This window comes from Apodemus sylvaticus, chromosome 12 (genome assembly GCF_947179515.1).
Source record: "Apodemus sylvaticus chromosome 12, mApoSyl1.1, whole genome shotgun sequence".
Classification (NCBI taxonomy): domain Eukaryota; kingdom Metazoa; phylum Chordata; class Mammalia; order Rodentia; family Muridae; genus Apodemus; species Apodemus sylvaticus.
In genome coordinates this window covers 16,088,202-16,105,670 of record NC_067483.1, presented here as the reverse complement: position 1 = coordinate 16,105,670, position 17,469 = coordinate 16,088,202, and the positions used below count along the sequence as shown (strand labels likewise).

Below are 17,469 nucleotides of genomic sequence, written 5' to 3'. Positions count from 1 at the left end.
AACACAGGGATGATTGAACAAGCAAACACCTCTGACTTAACTCTTGTACTATGTACCTGTTTTGGAGTCCACAGAGAAATACGGCTGGCCCTGGAGGATGCTGTACACTACCCGGGCACTGTTGCCATATGTTGGGTCATCAGCATCTGTGGCCGTCACTTGGATAACAGAGGTGCCTGAGGGAGAGAAGTGGGAGACACCTAATGAAGCCCGGTGAAGAAGAGCTGGCATAACCCTGCATGGGCAGCCTTAAAACATCTTACAGATGTTGCCTGCTTCTCTGGGAGAGTTCCCTTTCATGATCACAATTCTATAACTGCCATTTTTGTTACTCAATAGGGATGATAGTCATTTGTGTTAAATTCTTAGCAGCCAGCAAAGGTAACGTTGCCTATGTGGTCTTTTTTGTTTATTGGTAATACCAATATTTACATTAACAATCTAATCTAATCTACTCTAATACAATATAATCTATCATCCAGCTATCATATATTTGATTCTTAAGAACTCGAGAACTAGAAGGCATTGGAAAATTATTACTTAATGTGGCTGCTTCTGGTATCTCCATAGCTCCAGGACGCTACCTGTTGAAGGAGTTGGCAGTCATTTTAGTTTTACTTTTATGATTTCTGCATCTTTTCTCTTCTATGTGTACAGAGTAGGACCTCCTACAGTGCAATTACTATTGGTAAAAAATGAGCTCACCACCACCTTACCTACTGGTGACATTTCTGGCACAGTGGCAACGTAAGGTCCATCCAGGAACTTGGGCTCGTTGTCATTGATATCTTGGATTTTGATAATGAACTCTGACTCTGGCTCCATTGGCCGGCCTGTTCTCCTGTCTAGGGCTTGAGCCCGTAGAGTATATTGGGCTCTTTCCTCTCGGTCGAGCCTCTGAATGGCATGGATGTCTCCAGTGGTGTCATCAATGGTAAACACGACGCCTGCTCCTTCTCCTGAAAGGATGTATTTGATGGATCCATCTCCCCTGTCCATGTCTGAGTGAAGCTGGGGACAAAAGCACTGAAATGTCATTATTAATATGCACAGGTATTGGAAACACGTTAATTTTCACTTTTGGACAGACTTAAGACTTCCCTTTACATAGGAATTTTCTTTCCCCTTCAGTATTTAGGAAGTCTGTTTGTAAAGAACCAACATGTTTTGAGATAAGTAAAGGGCAATATGGGAGGGTTTTTTTCTATATCATATTCTTATGATATTAATACATAATATGATCTTGATACTTTAAAATGATTGTGCTTGAGAAACCTAGAAGACATCTATAGAAATAAGAGCAAATTTATTGAGAAAGATTGTCCTTTTATTCGAGAAGGAGAAAAGTCAGCAGACAAGTTTAAATGTCTTAAAGTTAAAAATAAGTGGTGGCATATGCCTTTAATCCCAGCATTTAAGGGGCAAATGGTCAGCAAGAATGCTGGGGTTTTGGGTTATCCTTTAGGTCTCTTTCTAAAAAATCAGCACAAATATTAAGTTTAGTTAGTACTACTAACTTTGTTGCTGTCTGTTTTCAGAACTCACATACTTAAGGACCAAAGTTCCCCATATTAAATCAATAGACAGACAAGTGTTAGGCTTAATGCTATAAGCCCAACATATCTGACCTGAATATGGTCTGTGTCAGTTATCCACTGAGTGTCCTTGACATGAGTAAACATACTGTTCAAACCCTTGATTTTATTATATTATAAATGGAGAGCAGCAGAAACACTTATTTCCAAGGCTTTCTGGGATCATTAGAGATTAACATATGTAAAGAGGACTGCTTCTTTCCCATAGTAGGAAAGCTATAAATGGGGCCAATTATGGTGATGATATATGATGTATCTTCAACGAGAAAGGATATTAACATACTCATCTTTTATCTGCCTTCTTTAATCCTCCAGGAGTAAAACCAAGCTAAAGACCTTGTTGCTATGCACAGTTTGATGGCCAGAGTCCCTGCAGCATTGAAAGGGCCCTGGCGCTGCTACACTGAGGGTTAAAGTTTAGGGATACTGACTTTATCTTATGAACTTTGATGCTTAAAGGACACCTGAACGTGTTCACAGCCTCTTCAGACAGGGATGGCTTCAAATGCTGGCATGAGTTTTGAGCTAATTCCAAACTTATTTCAGGCCAACCAACCATCCAAGCTGTGTCTTACCTACAAAGGGAAATTAGAGAATAAAATCAGCCTTTAAGTAGCTTTGGATTTATATTTGCTTAAAAGTATTCTATATAGAATATGGTGTTCTCACATTTCTTTATTCCGTATACACTATTATCACTAAAATCCATTTATGCAGCTTAAAAAGTAAAGCGAAAAAGCTAACACTTATTGTGTAGAAGTAAAAGACATTTAGTTTGGAACTGGACACAAGAAACAAAAATGCATTCCCTCTGAAAATATGCTCCTGAGTAGAGGAGTGGAACTGTAAGGAGAAAGCAAAACACTTATAAGTTTCTTAAATTGTGAAAGAAAAATATCTGTTCATATGTGTATGTACATGTAGAACTTTATGGCCTATTGCATTTAACTTGCAATAAAACAGGTTAAGGCATGAAAGTTATGATGGACTCAGAGCTTGATACACTAAAGCACTATTGATGCTATCACAGGCCAAGTGTGAGTGCCCTGCCTTTGGAGTAGGCTTAATAAACAACAGAAACCAAAGCTGGCAGTGCTGAGGGGAAGCTCTGTTTCCTGAGGTTGATAAGGCTGGCTGTGGTCCAATGGAATCAGTGCTGAAGCTCACATTAGCTCTCTTATTGTTCCCCATAGGAGAAGATACTGAGGAAACTTTGCAGACAATAAGTTATCGGGAGGTAAAGACTATGCAATCATCCTGGTGTCATGTAGTAGATGGTACAGGCTCAGGCCTCAAGCTTTTGGAGGTAATCTCATATTGCTTTCTTTTTAATAGTATATTTTAGGTTGCTTCTGAGTGTGTCAACAAGTACTGAAGGTTTTGTTGTTGTCTTGACACATATGAGAAGAGGGAACCTCAGTAGAAGAATTGCCTCCATCAGATGACCTGTGGGAATGTCTCTTGGGGGCATTTGCTAGATTGCTAATTCTCTTAGGATTGCCTAGTCCACTGCTATCCCTTGGTAGTGGTGGATCTGGGTTATATAAGAACAGTAGTTGAGCCTCCATTGTTAATATCTTGGGTCATTCTTGAGTTTCTGCTTGACTTCCCACAGTGAATGATTGTTACCTGGAAGTGTAATATGAAATAAACCTTCCCTGGTCAGGTTTCTTTTGGTCTGGGTGTTTTAACATAGCAACAGAAAGTAGATTAGAGCACAAGGGGAGGGGCACAGGGCTCCTGCAGTGAAATGAGAAGGCTCTTCTATGAACAAGGAGCATGCCAGCTATAAAGAGATTTAGCCAGAGCTGATTCTGAGGAATACTGTTGTATGTCTCCAGGATCCTGCAGAAAACAATTCCTCTACCAGAAGGTTATTTAAATAGCAATGAAGGAGGAGAGGGCACTAGGGTGTCAGATGTACTGTGACTTTGGGAAATAACCAGGGATCTTTTGACAGGGGCAACAGATTGGGGGCAGAGGTTAGGGCTTCCAGAACTTAAATGTGGATGGCACCGCATGAGGATGGGCCTGAAAGTCTCTGAGAAAAGAGTATTGCCTGGGTAAAGTTTCAGGCTCATGGATGAGTCCTCCCCACTAAGTAACTCCTCTAAGGCTCTTGGGAAATTGGTAATGCCCTTAAAATGTTTTACCTTTATTCATCTTTATTTCAGCTAATACTAAGTTAACTCCAGCTACAATGCATAAGTACATTCTGGGAAGACATCTTTCCTGTAGAAATTTTCTAGACAGATGAATGGATATCTCTTCTATCCACAGTGTTTAAGATCTTAGAATATAAGGGAATGCTTGAAAGTAGATGTATATTCTAAAAAAAAATAACAGCAATAATACTCTGTGTTGATTTGGGATGAAGTCTCTGAGTGCCTAGTGACATTCTCGAAAGACAGTGAGTGCAGATAGTTGTGCTTAGACAGTGGCCGTGTGAAGCTTAGCCTGTTCATGACTTGTGCCTACAGGTCTGCACCCAGGCAGAGTTCTCAGTAACCTTCCTTTCACGTGTCAATATAATCTAGCTTTAACTCGACACTGCCACATCCATGGGAAGCCTGGTGTGGATTTTTACAAGGCCATACAAATTAATGCTGATCACTGTTGCCATATTCCTCCCTGAAATAAGCAAATGATCTGGCAGGCTCTCTACGAAGACATCTCCCAGGGCTTTAGGCGACAAGCTGACTATAGCAAGTGAAAGATGGATGAATTCTATTCAAAAGAAAGTAGAGAGAGGGACATGAACAAGTGCATATCTAAGTGTCTTATGTGTGGAGCGACCCACCAGTGCAGGGTAAACCGCAGTGAGGGAGTGAGGCAGGTGACTGGCCAGGTATGTAGGTGTTCTGTACCCTGGGTTGAGCATGCTTCCCTTTCAATTTTGTTAGATATTTATATACTTCCCTGTTAGTGTCTTTTAATAACTTGTTTCTTGTTTTCTTCTTAACCCAAATGATTCCTAACTAATTGGCACTGGACTGTTGTATTTATTTATTAAATTTTAGGGCAAAAACTGAGCAATATTATTCTGTTTTAATTCTCTAAACTAAACCAGCCAAAATCCCTGAGATACTTGCATTTTATGGCTTTCTCTACTCCAGGAGTTTTCTCTTCATGCCTCATAGTGTCCTAGAGACTGTGGTGTCCTGTGATGAATCCTCACTTCTCTCTCTTCCTCCCCTAGGTGGGAAGAATCTCTGGCTAATCAGCTAGATTTATTGACCAATCAGGAAAGAAATGGATAGCAATGTTTACACATCATTGGGGCAGGAGGTTCTTAGAATAAGGATTACCATCAGATATGTGGGCACAGAAATTAGCATTTTAATAATACAAGTATAATCTTTAAACAGGCACAATAATATAATGCCTACACTTCCCAACATCCGTGAGAAGCCCAGGAGGCAAGTCTTCAGGTCCCGGATCCCACTGCACTTGTGTGGATGTTGTCATGGTTAAATTTCAAGTCGTTGGTCAGCTATTTTCTGAACAACAGGGAAGAAAACCCATGGCTGTGGGGCAAGCGTGATGGTGATGGAGCGTTATTTACCACTAGTGTAACCTGCCCTGTGGACAAAAGCCCTCACCCCAAGCCCAGTTCCTTCTGTTGCATTCACTTCACAGCATTGTTATAATTGTTTACTTTGTGTGCATGTGACTGAAGGGATGAGCCAAGTTTACCACAATATTAGTTGACATTTTCATTCTGCATGATTATTGATCACTTTATTCTACACTATTATTACTTTTGTACCGGGGCTGGGAGGCGATACAGACAAGACTGGCAATCAGTCTTCCTCTTTCTATCTTTTAAAAGAAGGAAGATGGCCCTAAAGTATATGAGAATATAAAATAATTACAGAATATTAATGTTATTTTCTTAAATGTATTTCCACACTAACCACAAATTTCTACTATGAAGGACTATTTTGCAACTATCAAGAAACTGGATGTCTTCAAATCTCTGTTAGGCTGAAGAAATGTTCATGCTGTAAGTAGTTTGTAGGGCAGATGCTAGGTAACTTGAACACCACTTTAGAGAGGCAGCCATAGTATATGCCTATCAGGAGAGTAGCTTGAGCAAACACCTGGGCTGCATGGTAAGTGCTGGGAGGAAGCTGGAAGAAGGCACATCTTGTCCCTTATCGTGAGTCTGAGGTAGAGGATGTCCCTGAATCAGGTGTTGATTCCCAAGGTTGGCATACTGCAGTAGGTGCTTTCACAAAGTAAACGTACTCAACAGAATCATTACACAGTGAGACTAGGTGATGCCTGCTTAGTTAATCTGATCTCAAGGAACAGAAAATCATGACAATGAAGAAACTCTGAGGGGAAGAAGTGAATCTGAGAGAAACTGGCAAGGAGATATTGATATCTTTGGTGACTAATTGTACAGAAAGGATAGAGAAGATGATGGAGAATTTAGAGGCCACACATTTAATTTGTAGGAGCATTAGGTATACTTTAGGAGCTGCTGGGTTCCCAGAGTGAACTCTGTACTACTGTTGCTACTAGTGAGCATTCCAATGTCACAAGGAGTAATTACCACAGATGCCATGTTAAGCGTCTTATGTGTGTCAGCTTATTCAGTCCTTACCATTCCAGCAGGTAGTCATTCATTTTCCCCTTTACTAACTGTGTTTTCACCAAGGTTTTGTATCGAGTGACAATTTTAGTGTTAAGGATAATTGAGAAGAATGTTCTTGACCTCCTGGAGGTTGTAGTCTAGCCAGGGATTAAGAAGGGAGCAGAAGGGTCTGGAGAGAAGGCTCAGCAGGTAAGAGTGGTCACCAGTCTTACAGAGGACCGAATTTAGTTTTCATCTCATGGCTTACAACTGGATATAACTCCAGCTTCAAGGGAATCAATGACTGGCCTCGCAGCCATTGCAATCAGACATACACATGTGTGAACACACACGCACACACACACACACACACACACACACACACACACACCTATCCCCACTTCCACCCCCCCCTCCAGTTAAATAATTTTTAAAAATCCTTAAGAAAAGGAGAAGGGAGTTGTAGGCAGCTGTTGAGACTACTGCGGACTTGGGCTCACAGGGCTCTCTGGAAGCTCGTGACTGGGCATGGAACCACATGTGTTTGTATCAGAAGCACACACTTATAGCTTTGGCACTAAACAAGTGTTTAATAGAATGAATTATTTATTTTCTAATTAATTTCTTGTCTCCCATTCTCTCTCCCTTTGTTGCATTCATAAAATGGTCTCTGACTAACAACCAAAGAAGGCAGACAGAAAAGAAAGCCAAGGTTAAAAATGAAAATGGTAATAGATAAATTAAGGGGCTTTGAATATAAAGTTTATAAATATATTCATCGATTGTCTCTAACTAACCCCAAAACAGTCATACTAGGAAATTTTGAAGGAGAATGTTTTATTGTTTTGATGTTGATTTTCATGAAACTTAGGTCTCAAGCTAAACCTATAGAAGTGCTTACACACACACACACACACACACACACACACACTCATATACACACACACTACAAATATTCAATTATGATATTCCTAGAAGGTCCCTGCTACTTCTATTAAGGGTTGAGTGGCTTTTGTTAAGGTCTGAAACTTTTCCTGCAAAATGTGTTTGTGGATTTTTTTCTTTTTTACCACTGAATGGAAGCTTAGAGAAAGAGAGTTCTCTTTATGACCACTATCTGACAAAGCAGTGCTGTATTTTAGTTGGTGGTCAACACTGTCCAACTAGTTAGCATTTTCCTTAGACCTCAGACCTAGGCTAGATGATCATTCATATTCAACTCACTTTAATACCCAATCTCAACACCAGATGCCCTGAACATTTCTCTTTCTACTGGGCACATCTTACCTTGCCGACATACAAGGGGTCAGTCCCAGTGTACTCTTCCAGGACAAAAAACTGATTCCAAACCCAGCTTCTCTTGCTTCGCTGATGTGGCTGTGGCCTTTCTGAGAAGAGTGTTCCTAATTCGGCTTCTGGCATTGGAGTGCTGGAGAGAACAGCGGTTGTGAGGTCCATCAGTGCCCACAAGTACAAAGATGTGCCAAGTCCAAGACAGCTCTTTGCATTGCTCATTCTACCCGTAGTCCACATGGGCTTGCAGGAGTTTCAGAAGCCGGTGGCAAGCACTGGGCTTGAGTTTCCAAACAAAACAAGCCACAGCACAGATTACTGGACACTCATTGCTTCCCAAAGGAGGTCTCCATTCAAGTCAAGCTGAAGTCCTGTCAAGTTAAGGGAAAGACTGTCAGGGGATTCCTTTCTGGGACTGCTTTTAAGTTTTCCAGAAATGGCAGGAAATAATTTGTCTTCTGTTGAATGAGTCAGCTGGCTATCCCTTATGAAATCTCTCCCAATAAATAATATTTTGATTATAAAAACATAGTATGTTGTTCTACATCAGTCCCAAATATTTGGATTTGGATTTGGAGACGATAAAACACGTTAAAAAAAAACATGAAAAACTTGTTCTCAACAGTAGCTTACCTTAAGGGCTTGACTGTCTTGAAAAAATTAATAGTATGTTCTTCAAAATATCTATAATCAGAAAGCCTCCTGAACTCTTCAGAAGAACATTCTGTTTGAAAATTTACATCTACTTACAACTAACATATTAGCTCAGCTGATATTTTTGGCTTATTAAAAAATAGAACAAAATTGGACTCTTTTCTTTTGCCAGTGACAATTATCTTCTTCCTACCTCTGTTATTGATTATGCTATGAAACTTGGGCTTCATTTATAAGTGGCCATAGATGACAACTTGTAACTTGAATCATTCTCTGAACTCATGAGAATCAAGTTTCACAGTCTACTGCTTCAGCTGTGGAGCACTGATAGGGGCTGCTAATGAGACCTTTCAGGGCTGTGAATGGTCAGTTAATCATTATATCTTTCACAGGGGACTTTAAAGTGCTATTAGTCATATGCCACCACAGTAAGCTAAGAACTGTTCTAACAGATTTCCTTTTCTGGCCTGAAAGACTCATTTAGGCACCAGGACGTTAATGTCTACCCGGAAACACCTTTTCATCAGTCACACTTCTTCTGTGGCTGCCGAGGCAGATTTCACCCATGGCCTCACTTCTTGGCTATGACCCCATCAGCCTTTTATTCCCTCCCATGCCTGGGTTTGATGAGATAGCCTTGCACTCAGGGTACTCCTCAGAGCAGTGGAAATGTTTTCTGTGCACTTAATATTTTCACTGCTAACTGGCAGAACTGCTGCTGTGCCTTGGAATGAATGTGTGCACCTGAGATTTTCAGATCTGTGCAACTAAATAGTGACCTTTGTTTTGAATGTGGTCCAGAAGAGATGCATCGATGCTAACTCACTGCCTTCCGCTCGTAATCTCCAGGAGACGGCTTAGCATCCTCTCTAATTCTCCCCAGTGAGAAGCATGAAAAACTTCACAAATATTCCACAGTCATTCATATAGAGTTATTTCAGTTTGTGACAAGTCACATCAGTGGAGTTAACAGAGAGGAAAGTCTGAGGAAACTGGTTTGGAATAGTCATGCCTCTTCAGAGCTCTGATCTACAGATAGTGTCTTAAGGAAAATGCATGCCAGGTGTGCCTTATTTAGGCTGATTCCTTTGTGGTATTGTTGTTAGACAGTGAGTTTTCAGACAGCAGCAGTTCTTTCTCTCTATGGATTCACCAACAGAAACAGAAATTCTTTTTTTTTTTTTTTTGGTCCCTTTCTAAGGAGAAGTGTTTTGGAAGGAAGAACCTTAATATGGGAGATGAATTGATGAGGCACAGATATGCTTTCTTTGGAAAATATAAGGTGAAATATAGGGCATCACTCCACAAAACTGGTAGGCAGATTACCATGCTCGGCAAGTCACAAAGGGAATAGATGATTTATGTATTATCAACACACAAATTTCTACAAGAGCAACAGATTTGTTCTCCATTTCTGTCTTCCCCCCTGACTTATCTACCACAAGTCAAGAGCTCTGATGGTAGACTCTGTGAGAGGCTCCCCTATTTACTTTCCTGTCTGTCAAGTGGGAACAGTAATTCTCCTGTCTACTCCATGGCCTCTTATGAGGATATGATGGGATAATGAAGGTTAATGACAAAAGTAACCACTGGAATTTGGAGAATCACAAAAATTGCCAGGGGCATATTGAAAATAATAAAGACAAACATAAAACATGTTTCATGGATAGAACTGGGAACAAAGTCCTTCAGGATTGGAATGGTAATAAAATCATTCCACAGGTCTCTAATGTGTGTTGAGTACTGTTTTATAGAAGATTCTGTCTCAGTCCGATTCTATAGTAACCACTCATAGCTTTTCCTTATGAAGATACTTAATAAAGGGGCAGCTACTGGAAAACTCTGAAATTGTAGAGAAAGTTCTTTTATAGATTGCAGTTATCAACATAGAATGTGCTTTATAGTTGTGCATACATGCGCATTTTGGCTAATGTCTGGGCTTTATACATGATTTCTCCCTAGCACTCTTATTTTTCTGTTGCCCCCTCCCCCAGCAGCTTGCTCTATGTGTTTGTGTGTGCATGTGCATGTGCACACGTGCAAGCATGCGTGTGTGTGTGTGTGTGTGTGTGTGTGTTTAAAGGCCCCTGCTCTCTTCACATGACTAAAGTTCATCAACAGAGCAAGATGCAAGGCAATGTTGAGGGATTTTAAGTCATGAGCATTATATTCTCCTAGCTCTCATAAACAGACAAGGATTATTGCCAATTAAGCTCCCCTGACCTTACCTATAGGTACAATCTGAGGAGTTTAAAAAAATCAGTAGTAACCTTGTGATGAATATTTTGACCTCAGTTCAATTGCGTCAGTTTTTCTCCCCATCTCTTGCCGACTTGTGCTCCCTACAAATGAGTGTAATGTTCTTGTTTCCTCTTCTTTCACTTTATATACACAAAAATGATTTTGGGGTGTTTAGGGCATGTGGACTTCTCCAAGATTCTGGGAAAGGCGGTCATCTCCGGGCCCCTCTGATTCGGCAATGACGGTTCCCATGCATGTAAACTCTGGGTGACGGAACTGGGTAGTAACAAATGGTGGAAAGCAAACTGTTTCTGCTTCCTCAGGGTGAAACGCATGGGCAACATCCCTGCCTCAATGTTCAGAAATGAAAAGCCGTGCTGTGCAATAGTAACACTGTTCTTATCATAGTTGCTTTCTACAAAAGAAGGGAAAAATACCACTCTTTTTAGACTTACTAACCATTCGCAATTATAGATGGTATGGTTCTCACGTTTATATTTTTCCTACAGATATGAATAGATTACTTGTTTGAGGCTAATTACTGTTTCTGTAAGTGCTGACGCTGACATGAATATCTATACACAGGTCTGCTTTGGGGAGAATACCCATGCCATGTGAAGACTACATTAGTGGAAATTGACTTCTGTGCTAAATGAATCTTTTAGAAGTTCCCAACCCCCTAGTCTCCTGAAAGAAAGCAAACAGCTTGGTAATGAACACAGTAGGAGGAAATTAAAGTTGTGCTCAAAGTGTGTTCTCAGTGAATTGTTTATTTTGTTACTTAAATTCGTTGTGATATTTAAAATGTAGACGGAGGATGGTTACTGCTTTCTCCTTGAAATGAACTGGGCTTTTATTGTCTTCCTCTGATTTCTCTCCTCATTATCCAGTTTTCCTGGGCTTTTCATGAAAATGGAGAAACTGCTCAGAGAACTTCAAATGGGGTCTCTCCAGAAGACTGTTAGAGACTCCTTGTGGGAAGGTGGGGGGCTTGGATTGCTGCTGGGCTCTGATGCTTTTAATGAAGTAGTGAAGTCTGTGTTGATAGTGATATCTGCTAACATATCTAAAACTTCTATCTCTTTGCAAACTTATAAAAAAAATCATGTAAACTCCAGGGTGTTGACATGGATCCATATCTTCCAGGTCAAAGGGACCCCATGTAAGTGTTCTTATGTTTTTTCACCTGCCGATTCCCGAGAGACAGATTCCTCTCTTCCCTCATCTTGGGACTCTTCTCTCCAAACTACCGGGGCCACCTCACTAAACACTGCAAACTGCTCCAAACTCACCAGCCCAGGTGCTTCTGACGGAATTTCCAACCAGTCTGAACTTCTGCACTCTAGATGTCTCCAAAGCTGCTAGCCCTAGGTTGTCGTTTTTTACAAGCTGTTCTAAAGTGGCCTGCCCCAGATGGTTGAGGAGAGCCTGCACAGGGAGTGAGATGGGTGGCCTTGGTTATCATTCCAGCTTTCTCTGGTTCCTAACTATGATGCCCAATGCCAGCAGGAAGCAGTCATAGAAAATATTATGTCCTCCCTTACCATTTATTATCAACAAAAGACTGGGGTGTTAGGTCTCAAACCCAGAACAAATGGCTGAGGTTTCTATATAGCATATCCAAGTGGGCCTGGCCACCAGGGTCTCCCAACATCCCTCAGTCCCTGCCTGTCACAGGGTGTGACTGGCATATGAAGCCCCTTACCCTAAACTCCCCTTGTCTAAGAGCTGGGCTCTTCTTCCTCCTGTTGCCCTTCCCTGTAGAATCCAGTCAATTCGGTTACCTGGCCCTTTTGTCTGCTATGTAATTTCCTAGTCTCCTGGGTCTCCCCTCTCCCAGCTTCCCTTCTCACATGGACAAGCTCAGGGTCATTTTCACTCTGGACTTCCCAGATGTCCTTGTCTTTGGATATGTTCTTCCTTTCATTTACAATAAACTTTCTTCTCCACTATACCTAGGAGAAACCATGTTCTCTCTCTCTCTCTCTCTCTCTCTCTCTCTCTCTCTCACTCTGTTGCTACTTTGTTTCCAACCCAATTCCCTGGTAAAAGACAGCTCAACTCAATCAGTTAACAAAACAAGCTACAAGCCTAGATTGGGCAGATCTCCCTACACTACTCTATTTCCATCTATATTATCCCATATAACATGCTGTTTCTCCAGGCATGAGCTTCTCTCTCTCTGCTGCCTCTCCATGGATCGCCCATCGCTCCTCCCATAGACTCTCAGCTCCTCCCATAGACTCTCAGCTCCTCCCATAGACTCTCAGCTCCTCCCATAGACTCTCAGCTCCTCCCATAGACTCTCAGCTCCTCCCACTTCCTCCTGCCCAATCATTGACTCAAGCCTTTATTTGAAAAGGTAAGGTTCACAGGGCAATGCCGCATCTGTAGCCCCTCTGAGGAGTGGAATTAGCATCAAAATACAAGCCCAAAACTATTCACAACATCTGTCTCTCTGTCTGTCTGTCTGTCTGTCTCTCTCTCTCTCTCTCTCTCTTGTCATTTACTATCAGTGTTTTTATGTTGCTATACTTCAACAGCAATCAGGCTGATTTTAATCAAGAGCTTCAAAAATGCACTTCAAAGAAAACAAAGAAAGAGAAATTTCATGGAGATCTTACATATCACAATGAAACATGACAGTATACCATAAGGTGCCCCACATTAAATCCGAATGGGGCTCTGCAGCCCACGTTGTCTCATGCCTCCATCAAAAGTCTCTTGTGAGGTGTAGGAGTCAGATTCCTTCAGTATAAACTACAGGATTTCTAGAAAATGACATGTGTGAACATATATAACTAAAACGCTCATACAGTGATTGTATATTTGAGCACACATGGCTTGCAAAAATAGCCCATATGGAATACCACAAAGGTAATATTTTCAGTGACTTTGCCAATCACATTTGAATATTCCTGAATCTGTTCGCCACCTTGGGACTCCATTTGGAGAAGAGTCCATGGCATGATTTTGAATCATGAAAGCAAGAGGCAGTTCTCTTAGCCGAAGGCACTTTTGCTACCTCCAGAGGACCCACTCACACCTCTCTCCCATCAGTCTTCAGGTAAGTAAAACCTCCAGCCTCATCATGATCATGAATTCACCAACCCACCCCACATCCCTTGCTCCTGAGGCCCTCATCTCTTTCCCCCTTTTATTAAAAATAGTTTTCTCATTATGTTTTACATTATAGTGTCCCTTAGTTTTACTCCTCCCACTTCCTTCCCACTGCCCCTCCCATCCTGATCTACTCCAGTTCTTTCTCTCATTAGAAAAGGATAGGCTTCTAAGAACAACAGAACAGAACAAAATAGAGATAAGATAAAACAAAGCCTATCACAGTGAAATTGGACAAGGCAACCCAACAGAAGGAAAAGTGCTCCAGTAGAAGGCAGAAGGATCAGAGACTCACTCATTCACACGCTCAGGACTCTTACAGAATACTACAGTGAAAGCTGTGATTTATACAGAGACCCTGGTGCAGACCCATGTAGGCCAGTGTTGGCTGCTTCACTGAGTCTCTGTGAGTTCATATGAGTTGTATGCAGTTGCTTTAGAGGGTGAGGTCCTTAAATCTTAATGCATCCAGGACTTCCCTGCTACACACTTACTGGAGTTTTAGTTCCATTCTAATACTACACAGGTCTCACCTGTGCCACCTCACCACATTTTCTCAAAATCATCTCTGAAATGGGCTATATAACACCAGTATGTGGACATCTCTTATGCCAATATTTGTCTTGTTTACCTCTCAAGAAAATGGTTAGTTAACCGATAGTGTATACAGAACTGAAGGGCTGTGGCATTAAGAAAAAAAATGAAATAAGAGGATACCTAATTTCCCCAGAGATTTTCCTGGGAGAGTGGGCAGCACTCTTGCTTGTTCTAAGTTTGGTTACATAATACATGGTGTTGTTTCAGTCTATTGCCAGTTCTCTTTGTTTCCCAGGCTTCTGCTCTCTCTGTCTTCCCTACAGCCAAAATGGTCTATGCAAATGCAGCTGTAAAGTTCACTTGCTTATGGAGTTGATGTTGTAGCAAGAAAACATAGCAGAGTTTAACTGAAGATTAGGATTGGCTCTGATTTTACATAAGAATATGAAGATGAGGCTCTGTGTGTGTGTGTGTGTGTGTGTGTGTGTGTGTGTGTGTGATAGGAATAGAGAAGCAAGCTTGAATTATGTAATTGAGAGCTGGATTTGAAAAGTGCATTTGCGATACACACCCAGAGGCCAGCTAGGAAGAGGCAGCTTGCACTGGGGAATCCGGCCCTGCAGAGCAGAGGATCCAGTCTGGAGGCCTCTGGCAAGAGCCTTCTGTTCTCCGCCTCTGGACTGGGAACAGCCTTGGCCACAGCACCCCATCTCGAAGCAGTGCAGGAAGCCAGCTATACACCCAGCAGCCAGCTAGGAAGAGGCAGCCTATACAGGTGAGTGCGGCCCTGAAGAGCGGAGGATCCGCCTGCACAGCCTGCATCCAGAGCTGATCAGGGCCACAGAGGTACATACCCAAATACAACTACAAGAGAGTGGGTCTCCGCTGTTATCTTTGCTTCTGTGACTGTGCAACAGATTGGTAGGCAGGCTCCACCAGAGTAGAGGTTCACTTGGGACACATCACATGAGGACTCTACCTGCACCCAGGAGCTCTGCAGCACCACAGCAATTTGTGCCAGGAGAAAGTAGCTTACCTAAAGTTGCTGAGATAGGCCTACAGGCACACACACAGGAGGAGCAAGCTCCTGCCAATGATAGCAGACCCAACTAACACTAGAGATAACCTGATGGCAAAAGGTAAATGTGGGAACGTTGCCAACAGAAATCAAGGCAATATGGCACCATCCGAACTCCTACAACAGCAAGTCCTGAATACTCCAACACACCAGGAAAGCAAGATTTTGATTTAAAAATCACAGGTCATGATGCTGATGGAGGGTATCATGGTGTCTTCAAGAAAGACATAAATAACTCCCTTAAAGAAATACAAGAGAACACATGTGAACAGCAAGAAGCCCTTGAAGAACTAAGGGAAAACACAACAAAACAGATGAAGGAATTAAACAAAGCCATCCAGGATCTAAAGAAGGAGGTAGAAACAATAACAAAATCACAAAGAGAGGCAGCTCAGGACATAGAAAACATAGAAAAGAAGTCAGGAGTCATGGATCCAAGCATCAACAACAGAATACAAGAGATGGAAGAGAGAATTTCAGATGCAGAAGATACCGTAGAAAGTATTGATACAATAGTCAAAGAAAATGAAAAATGCAAAAGGCTCATGACCCAAAATATCCAGGCAATCCAGGACAAAATGAGAAGACCAAACTTAAGGATTATAGGCATAGAAGAGAGTCAAGATCTCCAACTGAAAGGGCCAGTAAATGTCTTCAGCACAATTATAGAAGAAAACTTCCCTAACCTAAAGAAAGAGATGCCAATGAACATAAAAGAAGCCTACAGAACTCCAAATAGATTCGACCAGAAAAGAAATTCATCCTGTCATATAAAAATTAAAACACCAAATGTACTAAACAATGAAAGGATATTAAAAACAGTAAGGGAAAAAGTCAACTAACATATAAAGGTAGACCTATTAGGATTACACCGGATTTCTCACCAGAGACTTTGAAAGCCAGAAGAGCCTGGGCAGACGTCATGGGGACCCTAAGGGAACACAAATGCTAACCCAAACTGCTATATCCAGCAAATCTTTCAATTACCATAAGTGGAGAAACCAAGATTTTTCATGACAAAAACAAATTTACACAGTATCTTTCCACAAACCCAGCCCTTCAAAGCATAATGAATGGAAAATACCAACAAAGGGAGGGAAACTACACACAAGAAAAAGCAAGAAAGTTATCTCCTTTCACCAAACCCAAAAGAAGACAACCATATAAAAATGAAAATTGCATCAAAAACAGCAGGAAGCAACTATCACTGTTCCTTAATATCTCTTAACATCAATGGACTCAATTCCCTAATAAAAAGACATAGACTTCCAGAGTGGTTGTACCAATTTGCAACCCCACCAGCAGTGGAGGAGTATTCCTCTTTCTCCACACCCTCTCCAACACCTGCTGTATATCTACACGATGGAGTACTATTCAGCCATTAGAAACAATGAATTCATGAAATTCTTAGGCAAATGGATGGAGCTAGAGAACATCATACTAAGTGAGGTAACCCAGACTCAAAAGGTGAATCATGGTATGCACTCACTAATAAGTGGTTATTAACCTAGAAAACTGGAATACCCAAAACATAATCCACACATCAAATGAGGTACAAGAAGAAAGGAGGAGTGGCCCCTGGTTCTGGAAAGACTCAGTGAAACAGTATTCGGCAAAACCAGAACGGGGAAGTGGGAAGGGGTGGGTGGGAGGACAGGGGAAGAGAAGGGGGCTTACGGGACTTTCAGGGAGTGGGGGGCTAGAAAAGGGGAAATCATTTGAAATGTAAATAAATTATATCGAATAAAAAAAAGAATCTCAACATAAGACCAGACACACTGAAACTAATAGAAAAGAATCTGGGGAAGACCCTTGAGGACATGGGCACAGGGGAAAATTTCCTGAACAGAACACCAATAACTTATGCCCTAAGATCAAGAATTGACAAATGGGACCTCATAAAACTGCAAAGTTTCTGTATGGCAAAGGACATTGTCAAAAGGACAAAATGGCAACCAACAAATTGGGAAAAGATCTTTACCAACACTACATCCGAGAGAGGGCTTATATCCAAGATATACAAAGAACTCAAGAAGGTAGACTCCAGAGAGCCAAATATTCCCCTTAAAAATGGGGTACAGAGCTAAACAAAGAATTTTCACCTGAGGAATATCTAATGGCTGAGAAGCACCTAAAGAAATGTTCAACATCTTTAGTCATCAGGGAAATGCAAATCAAAACAACCCTGAGATTTCTCCACACACCAGTCAGAATGGCTAAGATCAAAAGTCAGGAGAAAACAAGTGCTGACGAGGATGTGGAGAAAGAGGATCACTCCTCCACTGCTGGTGTGGTTGCAAGATGGCACTACCACTCTGGAAGTCAGTCTGGCTGTTCCTCAGAAACCTGGGCATGATACTTCCAGAGGA

General features: G+C 41.5%; 1 protein-coding gene across 1 annotated transcript in view; it reads right to left on the bottom strand.

Moving 5' to 3' along the window:
- Positions 1-17,469, bottom strand: part of Cdh20 (cadherin 20) — a 92,631-nt gene that overhangs the window by 64,412 nt on the left and 10,750 nt on the right. Inside the window, exons 2-4 of the mRNA XM_052201004.1 lie at positions 7,465-7,841; positions 717-1,011; positions 57-176 (exon numbers count right to left, since the gene is read on the bottom strand). Coding sequence (XP_052056964.1) covers positions 57-176; positions 717-1,011; positions 7,465-7,710 — 661 coding nt within the window. The 5' untranslated portion in view covers positions 7,711-7,841. The remainder of the gene's footprint in view (positions 1-56; positions 177-716; positions 1,012-7,464; positions 7,842-17,469) is intronic.